Source organism: Rhinoderma darwinii, chromosome 4 (assembly GCF_050947455.1).
Source record: "Rhinoderma darwinii isolate aRhiDar2 chromosome 4, aRhiDar2.hap1, whole genome shotgun sequence".
Taxonomy (NCBI): Eukaryota; Metazoa; Chordata; class Amphibia; order Anura; family Rhinodermatidae; genus Rhinoderma; species Rhinoderma darwinii.
In genome coordinates, this window is record NC_134690.1 from 342,650,699 (window position 1) to 342,673,326 (window position 22,628).

A 22,628-nucleotide genomic window follows, 5' to 3' on the forward strand; every position below is an offset into this window, starting at 1 on the left:
GACAGGTTTCCTTTAAGGGTAGCATATTATAAGTACGGTTCCTAGGGTTTACTAGGATAAACAGCACCGCCACTTGTCTGGTAACGGCATCAAAGAATACAGTGTATGAGTTTAGCATAATCAAAAGATTGCTCCTACCCCCCTACGCACGTTCTTCACATTTTTGGGACGAGAGTCACAGTATAATCCTCTGTATAGTGACAGCCAGTGAGGAGGCTGGAGGAGGTAGAGGGATCGCTACTCATGAATATGCAGGACTCATTAACAATATTTTTGCGCCATTTATTCTAGTAACCCTTCGAACCTGGACTCAGCTACGGCTGCATATTATACTGGCAAATGAAATATATATATATATATATATATAAAACCTATTTATGTATGTTCATGTGTGTGTATGTGAGAATGTCATGCAGTGAGAAAATGAATATAAACATAGTAAAAATAGGCAAAAGAATAGATGGAGTGATGGTAATCAAAATGCAGATGTTTCCAAGCATGTGATCATACCAGAAGCAATTATAATTGAACATTTCTCAATGTCATAAATATTGCATTATGTTAGAAATCCAAGCCAGGTAATCATGCTGCTGTATAAAAGGAAAAAAAGGTATCCATAGAAAATTCCCAAGAGCCGTCAAAGATTTCATTCACAGTTTGTAGAAAATAACATATTCTGAAAATCTTATTAACGCTGTAGGACTAGAAATTTGCTATCCCAGAAAAAAATACTTTAATTCACCCTTCAGGTTTCACCCCTTAGAGCTTTCTGCCCCCTGTATTCACTATAACAGTATGATTTGTACATTATAGCAGCCATGGCTGTTACCTTCACAATACATTTGTCTGCCATATATTAATTACATTACACAGATGGCCAATGAAATCATTAATGCTCAAGCTTAGCACCACCCAGTGTAGGAAATATTTAATAAATGGGTAGTTAGCAGTGGCGTAACTATAGGGGTCACAGCGGTCAAATTGTGACTGGGCCCCGAAGCCAGGGGGGCCTGCACCAAATCAATGAAAAGTTGCTATAGTTACTGGGGCCTATGCAATAAACTACATGGGCCCCTGTTACTATAGTAACTGACAGTACTTACCCTCCTCGTTCCGGAGGGTAGTGGAGGTCCTGACATCACATTGGTGTGCGCAGCGCATGACCTTACAACGCTATGCCCTGCGCACAACATTCCGACCCTGGATGGAGTCAGGACCTCCGCTGCGGCCGAAGAGGAGGGTAAGTTTAATACCACTGTCTGCTGGAGCTGATATGTTGGGGTCCGACTCCCGGGACGAACGCTACTTCCCCTTCATTCCTGTCACTTCCTGTCTTAGCCCCGTGTACCCCTGAGGACGCTACCTAGTAGCGAAACATGTCGGGGGGGCTTCTTTTATTTTAATTCCTGCGCTATGCCGGACTTACTGTTAGACAACTTAGACAATTTAATCAATTAACTGTCAGAAATAACGGTTCCTATGCCGGTTGTTATCATACTGCTGCACTAGCATCAGTTCTCTACTCTTATGTCCGGTCTCTAGCAGTGACAATTTTAATACATGTGTGGTCTGTCTGTTTTGCTATGCGTAGCACAATAAAGAATTTACTTTATCTTTTAGGGTAGTTGGGAAATAGGGTATTCTTGCCTGTAGGTATTCTGTTGTTATATGTATGCGAAGATCTCAGAGAAGCCTCTTTATGGACATATATATGCTGAGATCTTAAAGATACGTCTTTATGGACATGTATAAGCTGAGATCTTAAAGATACGTCTTTATGGACATATATAAGCTGAGATCTTAAAGAGGCTCTGTCACCAGATTTTGCAACCCCTATCTGCTATTGCAGCAGATAGGCGCTGCAATGTAGATTACAGTAACGTTTTTATTTTTTAAAAACGAGCATTTTTGGCCAAGTTATGACCATTTTCGTATTTATGCAAATGAGGCTTGCAAAAGTACAACTGGGCGTGTTGAAAAGTAAAAGTACAACTGGGCGTGTATTATTTGCGTACATCGGGGCGTGTTTACTACTTTTACTAGCTGGGCGTTCTGATGAGAAGTATCATCCACTTCTCTTCAGAACGCCCAGCTTCTGGCAGTGCAGATCTGTGACGTCACTCACAGGTCCTGCATCGTGTCGGCACCAGAGGCTACAGTTCATTCTGCAGCAGCATCAGCGTTTGCAGGTAAGTAGCTACATCGACTTACCTGCAAATGCCGATGCTGCTGCAGAATCATCTGTAGCCTCTGGTGCCGATGTGTCCTCGCTCGTCTGACACGATGCAGGACCTGTGAGTGACGACACAGCGTGATCTCTGGAGAACACGGCTGTGTCTGCACTGCCAGAAGCTGGGCGTTCTGAAGAGAAGTGGATGATACTTCTATACACAACGCCCAGCTAGTAAAAGTAGTAAACACGCCCCGATGTACGCACATAATACACGCCCAGTTGTACTTTTACTTTTTAACACGCCCAGTTGTACTTTTGCAAGCCTCATTTGCATAAATACAAAAATGGCCATAACTTGGCCAAAAATGCTCGTTTTTTAAAAATAAAAACGTTACTGTAATCTACATTGCAGCGCCTATCTGCTGCAATAGCAGATAGGGGTTGCAAAATCTGGTGACAGAGCCTCTTTAAAGATACGTCTTTATGGACATATATAAGCTGAGATCTTAAAGATACGTCTTTATGGACATATATATGCTATGATCTTAATGACACCTCCTCATGGACATATATAGGCTGAGATCTCAAAGATACCACTTTATGGATATATGTATGATGAGATCTCAGAGATACCTCTTTATGAAGATATGTATGCTGAGATCTCAAAGATACTTCTTTATGGACATATATATATATATATATATATATATATATATATATATGTATATATATATATATATATATATATATGCTGAGATCTCAGAGATACCTCTTTATGAACATATGTATGCTGAGATCTCAGAGATAACTCTTCATAGGCACATGTATAGCAAGGCACAGTAGAGATAAAAAGTATATTGTATAGAATGTGCTGAGCATCAGTTCTTACCGAGTTTGTTTATGAATCAAGGCAATCTGGTTATATGAATTAAAACAATATTTTATAGAGAATTGCAGTTGCAATGTAAATTGTGTCAGCAATATTCATGGCTGCAGTTTATACTGTACATGCACCTAATGAGAATGATTGAATTGCAATAGAGCAATGTCAAGTATAATATTTCCCAGTAAATAAGATCAGCAATAAAGGAAGGAAATAAGCCAAAATAAAATTTAGAAATTCAGACATGAGCATCATTGTCATAAGATGAAGCAATGGAATGACAAGTGATTCTGAACAGAGAATGGGTCCTTTCCATTGTATGACTTCATGCAAGAGTACCCAAGCCAGCTGTTGATAGGTCATGCACCCAACCAACTTTAGAGGAACATTTACCTGGATGATTCCACCTCTGGATAAGGGATGCTCTTAGAAGCCATTATCTATGCCATAAACATGGAATGTAACGGTCAGTTTAGTAAGTAACAGAAACGTTAGTGAAAACCATAGGTTATAACACAAAACGAAAACGGTACAACATTAATCAAAATCTTTCTAATCCCATTATTATAAGCTGAAAATGACTGCAATTGTTGGGGAATTAATTATTGTTAATAACTTTAAATTTTAGTTTTCTCAGCATTCTTATCTATCATTTCACTTTAAACATCCGTTAAAAGGCCATAGACTAAGCTATGAGTGGGCCTGAGCTGCAATACCAGACTCAGCCTGTTGATAGGGAGTGGCGCTGTTTCTAGAGACAGCAGTTATATTTTTCCAAAAGTATATAATCCCTTTAAACTCAACAAAATGGAAATTGTTTACTGAAGATTATATTTCAGCCATCAAGTCTTATGTTGGCCCTACGTGACTTTGACCTGTCTTCCTTGAAGATCTCAAACATTACAGGTAAATTTAGCATATAGTTAGATATGATAATCCAGCATCTATCAGGCTCTGGTAATGCCGGACTAAAGGAATTTTACTGTATAGTAATATAATTGGGTCTATACAAAGGTCTTCATATTAAAATGATTACCCAAGTAAATTGGTGGAAACAGTAAACTATGACAATGAATTTAGTGACTTATTAATGTCAATATGATCATTTAACTTAATGCTTTAACTTATATTATGTTTTTTTCATGGACATACAAGAAAATGTACTACAGAAGCAGTGTCTATAGGTTGTCTTTCTGCATAGCATGCATAATTAAAAGGAATATTATTTTTTTATTAATTTAATTATATAACGCACAGATATATGTTGACTACATATTAACTATTTAGAATTGTTGTTAGCTAATGACGGGACAAGAAACAAACAAACAAACAATTACTGTGTGCCCATATCACAAGCAGTAAAACAGTAATTAAAATGTCTATATATCGTTTACAGAATTATTATATAATTTCCAGTAAAACATATATCTATCTATATATCTATCCATCCATCCATCCATCCATCCATCGATCCATCGATCTATCGATCTATCGATCTATCGATCTATCTGGGAAACTTCCATATAAATTTGGCTTCTACTCGTGATTGAATTTAGGTCACATACCACTTGGATTAAATATACATAGAACCATCCCAAACTGTTACCATTTTACCACCATCAAGTGCAGTTGTTAACAGACTATGATTTTTTTGGGTACATACTATTACATTTCTGTCTTAGATATATCTGTATATAAAAAAAAAATTTAAAAATGAAACCCACCTGTGCTACTATTCCTCTTATTAAAGAATGGATTCGAACTAGACTTTGATTTAGATGTCCAAAATGTAGAATTCGAGCCTATGGAACTAGAAGAAAGGGACTTCCCGAGATTATCAGAGCTGACCTTCTTTGTGTTATTAGTTGCTGTTTTACTCCAATCTGAAAAGCAAAATTGTACTGGCTATTACTTAGCAACAGAAAACCTTTTGGAAAGATGACAAAATTCACCACATTCCTTATGTTGTACTAGTTTAGTGTATGCTATTTAGACATCAGTAAATAATACTTAAAACACCTATAGTTAACTTAGAATATAATGCAATAATGTACATATAGAAATAATCCACAGATTCCACATCATTTTCTCAATACATTGCTTAGTTTGTATCATAGCCGTAATTCGAAGTAGTACAACATAATTAATGTTAATCATTAGCTGTACTCATCTGCTTGAGGGTTGCGAAGCTCAAGCTCACCGCATCCCCTGCCGTTTCAGAATCTATACATAGCTTGCTGTGTTAATTTGCATTCTCTACACTGTACAATAATCATATATTGGTATGTCAGCAAAGACCATTTCATTGTACGATATCAGCTAAACTGTCAGTTTGTTCGCTGACTCAAGCAGTGTTGGACAGAGACAGCTGAAGGCCCCTGTGCAAAAACAGTATATAGGACCCTTGTTCTCCAATATTTAATCATAAATCACCCCTTATGTCTCTCTAACAATCCATCAGTAATTGTTAGCCATTACATTCATCATCTCAGGCATTTACATACAATTGAACAGACCGAAGAATGTTGCTTTAAGGTGACAGTGGGCCCGCTTGTCTACTGGGCACCTGTGCAGCTGCACTGGTTGCACCAATGGTATGTCTGCCCCTGGACTCAAGAGTCAACCAACAGAATTTTAAAAGCCAAAATGGGAAATTAAAGAGGACCTGTCACCTGGTCATATAAGCAGAAATGGTTAACTGAATAGCACTGTCTCTCTCATTCCAGTGCTGTTTTTCTTTTTTTCCTGGACCACCCCTGTTCCAGAGATATGGCCCCCTGTTGTGTTGGCTCCCTATATGCTAATTTGCTGTAGTTAGCCAACTGGGTGGAGCTAGCTCTCCTGCCTCTGATGCTAAACAATCACCGCAAGGCAGCTTGAGGTTAGTTCATGCCCTGTTGGCTAACCACAGCCATATCGCTGGAACGAGGGTTCTGGGAAAAAATAAAACTAGCGCTGGAATCAGGGAGACAGCGCTATTCCGGTCAGTCACCCAGTTCAACTTATATGACCTAGTGACAGGTCCTCTTTAATGTCAATCCATAAGTGGAAAACATTTATGTTTAGACTACAACATATAATTAGATCTCGAGTTCACAAAGAAATTAAGACTAAAACCTATAATACTATCATATTTATTTGAGGATATATAACGACATGGTTGTTTTTCTATAACTATCCTGAATTTACCTGAATTATCCGGTAGCCGAAGTTTCCCACAACATAGATGCCGCCTCCATTGTTTTTGTACATTTTCTTTCAATGCACAGTGGAAGACAAAAATAAATAAACCTATAAAAACACAAATGGGCAACATAGTTAGTAAAGTTGAAAACTAAATAAGTCCATCCACTTAAACCCATTAACCTGCAGTTTGGATTCAGAGGAAGGCAAAACCTTCACGAGGAAGTAATCAATTTTACTCATCTTAGGGTAACAAAAATCCTTTTCGACCCCATATACAGCAATAAGGAAAACTCTTTGATCAACAACCCCTCTCCAGCATCTCGTACAAAGAACCTGAAATATTATTACTTCCAAGAAAAGTATCCCGGCCCATTTTAAGACCTTTCAAGAAATTAACCATTACAACATTTTTCTATAGTCTCACTGCCCTTACAATAAAGAATCCCGTTCTATGATGATGGTGGTGAAACTTTCTTTCCTCTAAAGAAAATGGATGCACCCTTGTTATAGTTACAGTTCTGGGTATAAATAAGTTATTAGATATCTTTACTGACCTTTAAAAAATGTATACATATTTAGTCACCTCTAAGTGGTCTGTTTTCTAAACTAAGTAATAAAAATCAGGGCTGGCTTTATGTTGAATGGTGCACTGTGCAGTGTTCTGTTTATCTCCTCATATTGCGTTTTGTCATACAGTGTACAGATAACAACACAAAACAGAACCGAATTATACGTACTATACAGTGCCGTATATTAGCCAAATAATACTCCTATACAGTTGCCTAAATAACAATGCTTTACAGTGCTGTAACCACCATACACTACAAAAGTAATAATCTTTAAACTGCCACACAATATGTAGGTAAATTCCACCAAATAGTGCTCAAATAATACTAACAAACAATAATCAAATAACAGTTTCATGCGTTATTTAAAAACAGTGATAAACAATTGATATTAATATTTCTGGTGGTCACAAGCGCCCCTGAGGTGGCTCTGAACTGGCCCTCTCAGCAGGGATAGCTGATGCGCTCTTTGCGACTGCACAGGTTACATGTCCTTATGCCAATTTGATAATCTTTTTGGTACCGCACTTCACCCATTTCTTTTATAATCTTGGTTGCTCTCGTCTTAAGTGTTACTTAATGTACATACCATGTTATAAACTGGAAACGGTCTTTTACTGTGCCTTCATCACCTTTTTAAAGCATGGCTTAACGTGAAGGTTTACCAAGAAATTCAGTAAATATATAAATAACCATAACCTAAATCAATCCCTAAAAACAATAAGCAGGAGTAATTCAGTCAATCGAGAGAGAGGCACTAGCAATTTAAAATAAGATTCATCTATGAGCTCCTGCCATCATGGCCAAGAGATCACCTGTATAGCCTAAAATCTAAACAGATCTACAGATGTAGGAAAAGTTTAACCTTGACCCAATCACACAAAAAAAGCCATTGCAAGGCCAGTAAAAAGGTCAAGTTAAAGTTTCTTGCCACAGTGTGTTTAAGGCTGGGTTCACACAACCTATTTTCAGGCGTAAACGAGGCGTATTATGCCTCGATTTACGCCTGAAAATAGGGCTACAATACATCGGCAAACATCTGCCCATTCATTTGAATGGGTTTGCCGACGTATTGTGCAGACGACCTGTAATTTACGCGTCGTCAAACGACGACGCGTAAATTGACTGCCTCGGCAAAGAAGTGCAGGACACTTCTTTGCAACGTAATTTGAGCCGTTCTTCATTGAACTCAATGAAGAGCAGCTCAAGATTTACGAGCGTCACAGACGCCTCGCATAATGCGAGGAGGAGCTTTTACGGCTGAAACGAGGCAGCTGTTTTCTCGTCTGTCATTTCAGCCGTAAAAGCCTCTCATCGTGTGCACATACCCTTAGTGTGTTAAGAGTCAAGTTAAAGATGGCTACATCTGTATACAGCACAGAAAAAATATATGGAAGAGGGGTCATTTGTATACCCAGAAAATCTACCACTTTTTCAATGACAAGTTCTCTTACAATTATTAAATATTTTTGCAGCCTCAATTTTGAAGATAAATATTAGAGAATATTTAAAACTAATATTAAGTTGATGTGTCACATCGAATTTTAAAACCAAACAATATTAATAGAAATAGTATAAACATTCATCACAATAAGGAGAACAAGTTATATTGTGACCATTTTATATACTGTACCTTGCAAGGAGTTGAATATGGTGAACAGGTACAGGAATGCAAGCGTGGCCTTTCCCCAAGCAAAAAAAGCAAAACCCCACGTCATTCCCAGAAGGAACGTGAGGCTGACAACACTGCGCAAGTTCCGTAAAACTTCTTCTCTAATGCTGCGATTCGTCCTTTTCCCATTTCTGCCGCAGATCTGTACCATCACCACAATGAACATGGCTACATTCATCAGAAACATGATTCCAAAGTAGGCAGCACAGGTCACGTAAAAAACAGTGTTGTTTTTTATCCAACAGCTGGAAAAAAAAGCAATTGCAAGTATCAATCTGCAGGTTAAAATAGTTGAAAAGATTGACTCAAACATATGAAACTTCACCTAATACCATGTAATCTGGGGGTTAAAGGGGACCAGTCACCAGCATTTTACCTATTGAACTCTACTCACCCATCTCTAGCTGCTACTTTCAAAAGTTAATTTCCGTTATCCCCTCTCCTAAACTCCTCCGACCGTAAATAACGGTCTGCAAACATTTCGCACCTTTTATGGTAATAATCCGGCAGTCTCGTTTGTTCCTCTTCTTATGCCCGCACACTGCCGAAAATTGGCCCACCTTGAATGCCGAAAACTTGACTGAGAGAGCGCGCATTCACCCGTCATGTATGGCCCAACACCCTTCCCTGTTTCGTTCAGGCCTCATAACTAGTTACTGCACATGCGCCGCTATGGTGTCCCGTTGTGCGCACGCACCAGATAGGACATTGATGCGCAAGCGTGGAATTTTGTGTTTGTTGAGGGGAGGGAAGGAGCTAATCAAAAGTAAGGAGGCAGGGTTAACTCAGAAAAGCTTGAGGAATGAAGATATGACTCTCTTCGAACGAGGATATGACTCTTTTCTTCTCATTAGCATACGGCACAGGAACACTAAAAAACTGAAAACTAATGATACAGAGCCTACTTAGAAGATAATTATAGGTTAGATAGAAATTATTTTTCACCCACTTTCACCAGGAATTGCTGGTTTAATAGGTGAAATGCTGGTGACAGGTTCCCTTTAAGCGATCTGTGCTCAAGAATACATCTGAACAAAAATATACCTATTTTTTTTATATATAGAAATGATTATTAGAAGAAGTACTTACAATGCATCACCATTTCCATCAGTATCCTGCCCATACAAGTTTCTCCCGTAGGCACTGTCTTTATGTGTACTTGCCAGGACAATTGCAACCACTACAGCAGGCACGCCTGTAATATTATACATCTTATTAAATTAACCTCTATGAACCATGGAGCCTAAAACATGACTAATCACATAGTATAAACGCATATTAATATATAATAAGAAAATAATAAGTTGGACACTCAGATAATATCAAAAATAAGAAAAATAAACCAGGAATGAGAAGCAGAAAAAAAGGAGATATAGCTTAGGATCTGTTATAGAGTAAATGTTCTTTCATCAAACGTTTTGTTTGGTGCACCTTTGATTGTGATTGGCACTCCTCGTTAGGCGGAAAACAGTTTTTATTTTGGGACAGCCTTCTGACATATAACTCTGGCAGAATACAAAATTGTGATGCGAGCAGAGCCTAATCTGGATTTTTTTCTTTTTGTAATTCGAAAAGAAAATCAACAAAGAAACTAAAAGGAAAGGTCTAAATAAAATAACTGCCCATAAAAAGAAAGAGAATCATTAACACTATGGTATGAAAATGGGAAGTTTGATCCATCTTGTGGAAAGAATTCTTGGCATATGGTCTTATCGTTTAAATTAATGGTTACAATTAATTGTGAATTAATGTAAATATCACTTGACAGATATTTATTGAGTTGGTTCATACAAATGCTATAATTTTTTTTATAATTTTATTTTTAAAAAATCTGTAAATGCAGGGACATGTCATGTTTTGGAATTATTGTTTCAATAATAAATACATTTCTGCTGTGCCCACCCATCAGTAACTTATAAAGAAATGGCCAATGATGTATTATGCAGGAACTCTCTCATAGCATTTCTTCTACTAGATAATACTGTGCCTCGCAGAGACACCATATTGCGGGATGTGAAGTGCCTATAGGTCAGTAATATGGACCCATAGGGGCATAATGTGCCTTATCACTGATTCTGTATATGCAGCAATGCTGTGTGCATGGGCTCTAATTCTATTTAAAGGTGGCCATGAATACAACAATTTGTCCACACTCAGAAAATAAATCTAATGTCTGAATTTTATGTCTTTAAAGCAATTTCTCCAATGGCTGATGAATTCTTAGACTAGAGGAAGAGATATACATCAATTATAACCAATTATTTTGACACATAATCAGGGGGGTCTATTGGCACAATAACGTGGATATATGAACCAAGATATCCCTATCTATATAGTGTTTCATCCCTTGGTACCAGATAAGTATATATTGAGGTCCAGTTAAACCAGCATGCAATACATTTTCTATTTTCTTTGCCTCTTATAAATAATTATGTATACCCATTCATAGTAGAGCAATATATTTTGACTACAATGTCTCCTAGATACACTTACCCCAACCAATAATGCAGAATTTTAATATATATCTCCGGATATATGTATTGAACACTTTCACTAATGCAATATACATATGCACAGCCTCTAATCCCATCCAAGTGAATGTAGCTAGAAGAAAGAAATGAAGTAATGCAGCCACAGCTATGCAGAGTTCATTGATTTCGAAGGAAGCCAACCAGCCATCGAGTAAGAAGAAAAGGTTCAGGAACAGCAAGGCAGTGCTTAAGTTCATCAAGATTTTTGAAGGGTAATCACGTCTTATTTTTCTGAGAAATAAAAAAAAATTTAACATTTTTTTAAAAAAATGGTTGTATAATAGGAAAGGGGCTACGGAGCAAGGTAAATAGAAATTGAGTATGGAAAATATGACAAAGGTTGCTGAGGAGGGGAACTAGACTAGTTCTCACTATAAGGCTAGGACTCCATATGGACATTTAGTTGCCTATCATGTGGCATTACTGTGACTTGTGTCTGGTCTTAAAGAGGCTCTGTCACCAGTTTATCAATTCCCTATCTCCTAACTTATCTAATAGGTGCGTTGCTGCTGATAATTACAGTGTGATTTGTTTTAAAAAAAAGTTTATTATTTGCAAAGTTGTGAGCCCTTATTAGACAAGTGTGAGGTGACAGCAGCGATTCTCCTGAGGTGGAGCTTCCTCACAGCCTCTGACGCTGTCCTATCAGCATCAAGCTGCTTCACACAGTATTGAAGCTGGAGGGAAGGGGGATCACTTCAAATAGCCATATCTCAGGCTGTGGATCACCTAGAACAACGGGAAATATGAGATTCTAATCTTTTATATGACACCAGGATCGCAGTTCTAGCTTTGACACAACCGGAGAGATCGCCAGTTGAAAACACAGTCAGGAATGGAATCTGTATACTATATGATTGCTGTGTGGCTGGGCAGGGAAGGGGGAGAAGCTGTATGCTGATTGGACAGTATCATACAGAAAACATTACACCGCCAAGACCGAAAAGAAAGCCACCTCCCATTTGGCTATTAGAGCCACATTTGCATATCTAGAAAAATGCTCATAACTTTGCAAATAATAAACGTTTTTTTAAAACAAATCACACTGTAGTTATCAGCCACAAAGCGCATATTAGATTAGTTAGGAGATAGGGAATTAATAAACTGGTGACAGGGTCTCTTTAATGTTTCCCTATGAATGAAAAACTTCTGTGACAATTGCAAGAATACAGACAATTACTGCATGTTAACCGCAACTTCTTCCTTCAAAGGGAAGCATTGAGATTGCACGTGCGGTAATGCCATGATTTTATCAAAACCAAATGTTGCCATAAACTGAAACATTACATGACATTTTGTAATCAGTTTTTATTGTTCCCATACAGTCTAAAAATATTTCAGTCTTGTATTGACAGTTACAGAAATTTAAAGAAATTAAATAGAATATATGATATTTTTTGACATCACATAACATGTAAAACACCTTCACCATTCTTTTTTTTATCTTGACAAACCTCACTTATGTTATTTATATACTAGTATGCAGAGTGACATGAATTGCTTCCAAATGTAAAACCAAATTGATTAATATCCAAATTCCTACAGAAGGATGCCATGGAAAATATGAGTAGTGTTGCATATTTTTTAAAATGTTATATGCATGCACTTTCCTTTTGGATTCAATAAAATACATACACATTTGCTAAGTTAGTACTTCAGTCTTTGCTTCTTTGACTGTGGACGAAAGATTGATGTCCCTCTAAATTGTTCAACTTTTTACCTAAGCACCTTAATCATTCTCTGCGTAAAGGCGCTCCTCGTTTTCCATCTGATTAATAATTTTGCTTATAATTAGGTACTACAGAAAACACTGGGGGCGCATGGCAAGGTGAGCTCATTCCATCTGTTCACATGTTGTGGTGCTGTATGGTGGTGTCTGTTGCTGTAGTGCTGCACTTGTGGGGGGACGTGGCCCAGAGCCAAGGAGGCTTGGCACGGTCTGAAGGCATGGGTGCTTTTGGGCCCCTGGGTTGCGCCCTCTGCAGGAGCGGTGCTGCGGTGGCGGTAGCTGCCATGCGGTGCTGCAACCGCTAGAGTAGGGACCCACTTTAAAGAGGTCGCCGTGAAGTGGCTAGTGAGCTTATACAGTTTGATCAAAATGTTTACAAAGAACCTCATGTTCATGTTTCTAAATTATGCCTAGCGGCTCAGATCAACCTATATACTGTGGATTGTGAGGTCCATGTCTAGTTTCTCACAATGCTGATACAGAAAACATTGTATGCAAACAAAATTAGAGCTATAATAAAAAAAAAAAAAAATATATATATATATATATATATATATATATATATATATATATATATATATATATATATATAATTATACAATTGGGCAATTTTTGGGATAAAACAATGTACTTACTCAAATGCAATGTAAGTAAGAAGTGTGGCAGCTGTACATATAGCAGATATCCCGCAGCCAATATACGTAATGAATGTAAGAATTTTCGTATTTTGACGATCTATAGATTCCTGAGTTCTCTGAAGGTCCTAAAAACATCAAGTTTATCAATAAATAAACTACTTTTTCCGAACTTTTTCTTTTTATACAATATAAATAAATGAGTTCACAAGCACAAGTGCAAACACACACACACATATACAAACACAAAAACTAATAAATAGCATCAGAATTAAATGTAAAACACTAAATGACACACATTGTGGCCGATATACTGATGTGTCTGCAGCTCGAATGTGCCATAAATTGAGTCAAAATCTTGTGCATCTTAGCGCATTTTGGCACATTTCTTGTTAAACCAGATGCTTGACTAGACACTTTTTGAAATTGGGATGAAAATGGAGTGCTGCGTATCTGAAAAGGGGACGTGATTGCGCCATTGTGCACCACAAAAAAACTTCCACAAAACTCTGTCACTAACTAAGCCAAATCAAAGGTGGAATAAGAAGGAGAAAAGTGTCTAGCAGGTCGAGTAAGATGCGCCAAATTTATCATACAGCATTCACCACTGCGATGAATTTAGTACATCTTCTGTCTGCCTGCTCTATGTTTACGCTGTCTAAATTGTAGACTACATTAGTACATCTGCCCCATTATTTTTCAAAACAAATCAACATATTTGACACTATTTTTTGTCCGATTCCATAAAAAGCAAACAGAAAATAAACTCAAAAAAAGTAGAACCTCTTAGACATCTATACAGTAGGTATCGTATGTACAGAGCTCAACATTATTTGCTGTTAGATTATATTTTTATGGGATATTTCCAAGCAGTGAAACCTTCCAGATATAATAGAATAATTTTAGAGAGTGATGACAGCAGACTTTATTCAGAATGTGTTTAATTGTGAAATCCATAATTGTCAGTTGTGAATGTAAAACATTCCTGACATGAGGATACAATAGAATAGCGAAACACCTTGTCCTGTTCTGAAAATGAAAGTTATATGAGAAAAATGTTGAAAAAAAAAAATAGAAAATATTATACATTTTTTTTCAATATTTAAGCCAAATTATAAAAAAAAGACGGATTATTTACCATCAGAATACCAAAATGTGTGAGGTGATTACATAAGCAGACTGTCTCGTTAGCATTGGATTCATTTATCAGCACCCTGCAGCCATCTTGGCTCCAACCACCATTGCCAGCTGTTGAAAAGTAAGATTGAATAATCAGTTGTTAAGGATTTGCCACGACTGAAAAAAACAAGATTGTGAAAGTTGCACGAAGAAACAAGGATCGTATCGTATGTTATTGTTATAGATTTCATTATATTTATGTTAAGAACAGCATTCTTGGTACTAAGTAGTAAAGAATAAACTGTCCATTTCCCTGGCGGATATGCAGAGTTCAGTTGATTTAATCACTTCCTTACACCTCAGACATGGGGTTATAGAGGGGATAGTGATCTTTAATAAATATGGATGGTAAAACATACGTTGAATGGACACGAATAGGGCAGTTTTTCCTATGTGAGGCCTTGATGACTTAAAGAAGCGGAGGTTAAATTGAAATGCAAAATCTTAAATTATGAATGATGCATTTCTTATCACTAGAATTTTCATTGATCTGATTAGAGCATATCATATTGTTTACGTTAATACCCATAAGTATAGTATCTATCCATATTAATCAAATAGGTAAAGAAATAGTAAATTAGAAAAAAAATTTTTGTGTTTCTACAAAATTATCTTTTGCATTTTAGAGAGCACATGTCATTGGAGGACTGACTGATCCAGTGACTTAAAGAGGCTCTGTCACCAGATTTTGCAACCCCTATCTGCTATTGCAGCAGATCGGCGCTGCAATGTAGATTACAGTAACGTTTTTATTTTTAAAAAACGAGCATTTTTGGCCAAGTTATGACCATTTTTGTATTTATGCAAATGAGGCTGGCAAAAGTACAACTGGGCGTGTTTACAGTAAAAGTACAACTGGGCGTGTATTATGTGTGTACATCGGGGCGTTTTTACTTCTTTTACTAGCTGGACGTTAGGAATGGGAGTGTATGATGCTGACGAATCAGCATCATCCACTTCTGTTCGTTAACACCCGGCTTCTGGCAGTGCAGACACACAGCGTGTTCTCGAGAGATCACGCTGTGACGTCACTCACTTCCTGCACCAGGTCCTGCATCGTGTCGGCCACATCGGCACCAGAGGCTACAGTTGATTCTGCAGCAGCATCAGCGTTTGCAGGTAAGTAGCTACATCGACTTACCTGCAAACGCCGATGCTGCTGCAGAATCAACTGTAGCCTCTGGTGCCGATGTGTCCTCGCTCGTCCGACACGATGCAGGACCTGGGGCAGGAAGTGAGTGACGACACAGCGTGATCTCTCGAGAACACACTGTGTGTCTGCACTGCCAGAAGCTGGGCGTTCTGAAGAGAAGTGGATGATACTTCTCGTCAGAACGCCCAGCTTGTAAAAGAAGTAAAAACGCCCCGATGTACGCACATAATACACGCCCAGTTGGACTTTTACTTTAAACACGCCCAGTTGGACTTTTGCAAGCCTCATTTACATACGGTAAATACAAAAATGGTCATAACTTGGCCAAAAATGCTCGTTTTTAAAAAATAAAAACGTTACTGTAATCTACATTGCAGCGCCTATCTGCTGCAATAGCAGATAGGGGTTGCAAAATCTGGTGACAGAGCCTCTTTAACATTCAAGAAACTATTCTTGAAAGGGATCAACCTATCTCTGCTATCTATAGTATTTTTACGTCCTACACTTGAAAGATCACAGAATCATCACTGCCTCTAAAAAGGTAAAAAAGTGTCTCTATAAAATCTCATAAACTCTCTCTTTCTCTTACAATTTCTTTGTTTCTACTCTCATCCTGTTTTGTCGGGACCCACCCATGACATCGCACATGCAGAGCAGCAACACCACTATTGTCATTGAGCCTTTACCTCTTTGAATTAAGGAATTTCTTAACGCACATACTCTAATTTCTACCCATATTATTAAATAACCATACCCAAATTAGTAAATAAAGTAAAGCATTTTTAATGTTAATGCCCACATTATTTTGGCACTTTATGACTGGTCAAACTGCTCTAACTTTTTTTTGTAATTTTTTTAAGGTTATTATATAGACCTTGTGGTTGTTTTTTTTATCATTCATGACAAATTGTGGTTTAATGTTTACATATCAGTAATTCCTTTTTTTTTTTTTACGAAATATTGGCCTTTACTTGTGTAAAAATAAATTGTTTCAATACCACACTCAAACAAGTTCAAACAATTTTTTTTATCATACAATCTATATTTTTCTCTTCCATTTATATATTTATATAACTTTACCTTTAGTCCCTAAATAAGAAAACAACTTTACAGACTTTGTTTTACAGTGACAATGTAGTGATGTCTCTTTTGTATACATGCTTATTAGAGTGTTGTGTTGGAAATTATTAAAAAGGTAGAAAGAGAAATTGAGGTTTTCTGCCTTCTCTTGTGCCTGTCTAGCTGTCTACCACCTGAGCCATGGCTACATAATCTACCAATGCAGCATCTTTTTTTAGAGTGCTCTACAAACACAACGATCTAGAAAAAAAAATCTATTTGACATTTCTGCACACCCTGTTCTTTGGTTTGGTGGGTTTTGTTTTTTTACACCCTACTTTTGTGAGAAATTTTAGATTTTTTTTGCGAAAGGGTGTCTGGTTTTACAATACATGTAGGTATATGAGTGTTCTATAACTGTTTTAAGTCTTTAAATGGGCACTGTCATTTCAACAAACTTTGCATAAATGAATAGTACAGACAATTATAAAAAAAATTGTAATATATCTTATCAGAGTAACAAGCCTCTTTCTGCTCTCATCTGGCTGTTTTTCTGCTTCCCCCTCCGTCTGTTACTATCACTCTGAAAATTTAGCTCTATCCATCTCGAGTCGAACTGCAACTCACATGTATCAGATTGCACATGTCTATGGAAGCCTATGGAGTGGGGAGGGGGAAGCAGGAAGTGCAGGAGATAAGAGAAAGTTCCTACGCCTGTCATTCTGCATACTACATATACAGCATGTAAAGGGGAATACTGCTAAAAATTGCAAAATCAAAGTCATATAATGGCCAGAAATAATGCTGCCCCTCATTTACACACACATGGTAGCTTAACCTGAAAAGTCAAATGAAACAACAGGTACCCTTTAAATTTGGCCTTTTGTGATCAGCTTAAACTTAAGTGTAAGCTTTAGTTTATGCAACTCCATGGCTATCATTTTTGTACTTCCTTTAAGACTTATCCAAACAAATTAAGACATTATAGGGTATCTGTGTGTTCATCACATACTGTTCTTTTAGGTTTGGTGTTGTTTTTGGTTGTTATACCCTAGCTGACATTCAGCTACAAATTATTCTTTTTATGTTTCTTTTGACAAAAAAATATATTTTGGTTCCAATTCTAGAAGCATAGGTAGAAGGAGAAAGAAGAGTTGTGTATGTGGTATGCTGTCTAGTCTCAAAATACCTTAACTTGCAATAACATGATAATAGAACAGAACTTAATGCAGAAAATATATTATGGTAAGATATGTAAGGTGTGATTTGTAAGTAGAGCAATAATATATAAGTACATATATGGATTACAGGTGGTATATAAACATAAAGCCAGACATTTCTCGGTTACCACATAGTACATTTACCCCCATAGACTGAGGATAATGTATGTGTCTTAAAAGAAAATATAAAACAAAAAAAAGGTACAAATAACACAAAGAATCAACTCACCATTTTTCTTTATGTCCCAGAAAACACAGGTTGGATCTCCATTTTCCTTAAAAAAAAATAAAAAAAAAGCGTGAGAAAAAAAAAACACATTTCCAGCTAAAGTATACTATATATTCTATATTGACTGTAATGTCCGTGGCCGCAGACCGCAGACTCCTCTCATCCTGCCAACGCCTTCTTTCCTGGAGATGCCAGCACATGCGGCTGTCCTGGCCTGCAGTGATCACTAGGGTGCGTGCGCGAGCTCAGTCCCGGCCTTAAAGGGCCAGCGCGCACACGTTTAGAATTGTCTAATTACCCTGGACTTTAAGAAGCGCCCTGCCCCTTCACTCATTGCCTGAGTGTTGTGTTTTCCCGTGTCAGTCTAGCAGATGGTTCCTCAGTGTTTTCCTGTTCCCAGTGATCCCGTTCCTGCTACCTGTATCCTGTATCCCGTACTACCTTGTTCCTGTGCCTTAAAAGAGTTGGAGTCGTGTTGTGTTACACCACGCCAGGTGTCTGCTGCCAAGGTCCCATATGAGCCTAGCCATTGCTACTGTCTGTACTACCACAGGTACCCCTGCTTGGACTATAGACTTTACTTGTACACTGTTTGGCCAGCTGCTACCCCATTACGGCTGTACGGCCCAGTGGGTCCACATACCCACAGATCGTGACATTGACATAATGATACACTAAATATTTAGCTTTTCTCTTGCAGGTAGGAGACCCTAATGATCTGCCTGTACATTTTTTGCTTGTGAAACATTAACTCGATGGACGTTTAAGATATCCAATGCTTAGAATGTGATCCTCGAGCGATGAATATTGCATTGGACTTACACTTGATTTGTAGCTAATAGATGAAGCACTGAGTAAGGCTCCCCATTCCCTCCCTGAACTATCTATGTAAATACTAAGTACAGTATTGCATATAAAAAAAAGTTGTCTTTTTAAAGAAGACACACAAAACATCTTCTAAATCCACAAACAAAGGTAAACACATTACTCACTTGATTTGTCCGATGCTTAACAGTTATCTTTACTGGATCTGTAAGGGCTTGGATAGAAATATTTCCAATGCTACATGCTACAACATAACTGTTCAGTTTCTGTTTGTTTTCAGTATTTAAATGAGAATCCTGTTAATACATAAAAGAAGTAACTATTATTTTACATGATTTACAAGTGTACATCTTATCTGTGTAATGTATTTGATAGATATACAGTATAAATATCTATACTACTTTTATTTCATAGAACTTGATTGTTCAATTTTTGTATCTACATCTACACATACCAGTATAATATAGGAACTAGTAAACAATTGTAATATACGTGATAAATGTTCATTCTCTAGACACCAAGGTCACAAAGACGGAATCAACAGACAAGTGGGTTAAACAGAACTACGGTAAAATTAGGTTAGATGATGTCAAATAAATGGTCCCATAGGTGAGAGTCATTCTTTAAACTAAGTTTCAAACAATCATAGATTTAATTTGGTATGGAAACAAAAATATCTGCTAATAGGGATCTGAGGTTTGGGTTGCACTAATCCAAACTTCCCTCAGGTGACAATTCCTCATTACATATGGGGAGTTGTATTGGCCCTAAGAGCCTGCATTTTTACCTTGTCACTGTAAGTATGGCAATGCCAAAGTGAATATAACAAAACTGGCATAGGCAGTAGATGATGTCTATTGATTTTGCAGGATTCACTCCCTCTTTATTGTTCTCCTTTGGTATTTGCCTTTACTTTTTATCATAAGCCATGCAAACTATGAATTACATACCAAGAATTTACCATTTACCAAGTTACTTAAAGGGGTTGGCCACTTTATAAAAATATTTCCTAGAAGGACCTAAACGGTTTTGTTGTGGGACATAAATCTCATCATACTTTACCCCCAGCAGACCAGTAGAAGGCCCCCGGAAGCCCATGTATGGGCTATGTAAACACTGCGTATGTACCCAAGTGACTCCTTTCTTGGTTGTCCTTGGTGATCTCCCAGGAGATTCTACTGTCTGTATCTGCATAAGCTCTGAACGTGTTCAGTTACTTTTCTGCACCTAGGCAGAAGAGGGTACGGGCAGTGATGGCTGAGAAAGCAGTCACGTAAGTATATCATGTGACCGCCGCCATCTTTGGTGATATGGATGCGGATTTCGTGTTTTGTCTTTTTTTCTCATTTATTTTTATTGAAAGTGTAAAACATAATCGTACATTTGCACAATACCATATCAAAATGTATACAAAGGAGAAAAAAACCAGCTATGCTATACGTAGTACAACTAACTAATTTAGTGTCACAACAATACAATTTAGGACCTTTTAGGAAATATTTTTTTAAAAGGCGCCAACCCCTTTAACATATTACAAGATAGAAGTTTGATCTTTTTGTCATGTTTTTTTAAATCTTAATTCATAAAGTCTTATAAGTGGAGAAATGGGTTCAGTTGAAGGCTGACACTTTTACCATGAAGGCGTGAAATCAGGAAGAGGAGGTGTAGCAAACTTCTACATACCAATACGTACTGCACTCAATTATTTGAGTTCAAATGGAAAACATTTGTTACCTTTTTAACCCAAATGTCCTGTTTATAAGTGTGAAAAGAATTTGATTTTTTTTCTGCTAGATTGTACAGAATTCCTTATTAATTAGAGGCCACATTACAAGTGGATGTGAAATGGGTAAAACCTCACAACTTCCTTTACTTAATGATATCCCAAGCTGTAACCAAGCTGTTTACAATGCTTAATGCTCACATATTACAACACTGCATGATCACTTCCTTAATGGAATGGCTTGGATCTCTTATCTTATTGGCAAGGGAATAGCACTGATTTTTTAAAGTGAGGGCAACAAATATTTGTACTGCGATACCGGATGCTTAAATCCTGCTGCTTACTGTATTAGGATTTGTTGCAAATTTATTCTGTATTTACATTATGAACACTCAATTGGAATTAGAGGCATGCAACATCCATCACATTCAATTCACCTTTCGTGGCTACATAAAATCGAGTAGGGAATTGCTTAGATCAATTTCTTAATTTACTGTTATTGATAGAGTCACTCTTTATCAGCATCAATAATATAATAATGCAGTAGTGCAAACAGGAGCAATTCGATTCCCCCAGGCTTTCCTACCAACACCATTAGGTCACGAATTGTATTATGCAAACACTCCCACTATATGAGCAAATCCCTAATTTATTGTATTTGTGTAGGTTCTCCATAGGTATTATATTTTTAATTTATATATAATAAGTACTGATATATTAGCACAATTAAATGCTAAAAACAAGTATAATTTTTATTTTTTTGGGTAGCCTTGATTTGTACAATGCATTACAAATTAGCTTGCAAACACTATTGATCTCTATGATGACTGCCCCCCTCTTATTCGACAATAGCCATATGTCTGTCCCAAGAATTTTTTAATATGTGTCCCCACAACAGCTGCTGATAGACTGTTTCATAGATCTAAAATCCTTTTGGAAAATAAGTTTTACCTAGTTTTATAGCTCAGTCTTCCTCCCTCCAAATTTCAATGTGTGCCCCATTGGTTGGTTGGTAAGAGGCAACCATGGGATTTTTAGACCATCCTAATGGAAAAACCCCTCTTATACTCCCAGTGGTGGAATTACTGTTCATCATCTCCTCTTCTTACTGCCCCAGTTTGAGGGTTCCAGGAGATGTAGGGACAAGATGTGAAAGTGTGAAAGTTCATGTTAGGCTTTCATAACTCACTGGGCCAGTAAAGCTTCTTGATGTGTGCAAAAGAAAATAGGTGAGAGTATCATTGACAATAGCCCACCTATATACTAGCCGGATTGGCCTAAAGGGGTCAACGACTCTGCAAACCAGGCCTTCCCCAACCGTCATATAAACAAAGCTTACACATTATTACAGGAGTTTCAAAAACAGTTACTTGCCTGAAAAAGTCCAGCTTTGCTGAAGAAGGTGAATTGGGCTCTTGAAACTGTATAGAAATCACTTTGACTTAAGTTTGACAAGAGGCTTGATGGAAGGACAACAGAAGCCAATGGATTATCCTGATTTTTCTTCAAGTCAATCTGATGAAAAATGATATTGACATAGACAAAACACATATAGGAAAATTTCTTATAGCACAGTACAGTATACTCTGCATATATATATATATATATATATATATATACAGCATTCACGATTTTAGTGGTAAAGTGATACTTGTATCAACATTAAGTTTTATTTTATTTTATGACTGTTACAGGGGGATCGAAAACCTTGTGAAATATCATACGCTTGTCTCAACCCTAGGTTAAGTATTGATTATTAAATTATTACACAAGTTGAATTCTTCCAAAAGTGTGAAAAATGGTCATAAATTAGTAACTCAGAAGTTAGAATAGCAGCCAAAGTCTGTTATTTATGTTTCTTTCCA

At 37.2% G+C, this 22,628-nt stretch overlaps 1 protein-coding gene across 1 annotated transcript in view; it reads right to left on the reverse strand.

Moving 5' to 3' along the window:
- ADGRG6 (adhesion G protein-coupled receptor G6) overlaps window positions 1-22,628 on the reverse strand; it is a 157,312-nt gene that overhangs the window by 1,302 nt on the left and 133,382 nt on the right. The window contains exons 15-24 of the mRNA XM_075864459.1: window positions 22,138-22,278; window positions 19,208-19,336; window positions 18,216-18,261; window positions 14,514-14,623; window positions 13,376-13,503; window positions 10,974-11,242; window positions 9,570-9,675; window positions 8,442-8,725; window positions 6,246-6,347; window positions 4,781-4,939 (exon numbers count right to left, since the gene is read on the reverse strand). Of these exons, the coding sequence (XP_075720574.1) occupies window positions 4,781-4,939; window positions 6,246-6,347; window positions 8,442-8,725; window positions 9,570-9,675; window positions 10,974-11,242; window positions 13,376-13,503; window positions 14,514-14,623; window positions 18,216-18,261; window positions 19,208-19,336; window positions 22,138-22,278 (1,474 nt within the window). The remainder of the gene's footprint in view (window positions 1-4,780; window positions 4,940-6,245; window positions 6,348-8,441; window positions 8,726-9,569; window positions 9,676-10,973; window positions 11,243-13,375; window positions 13,504-14,513; window positions 14,624-18,215; window positions 18,262-19,207; window positions 19,337-22,137; window positions 22,279-22,628) is intronic.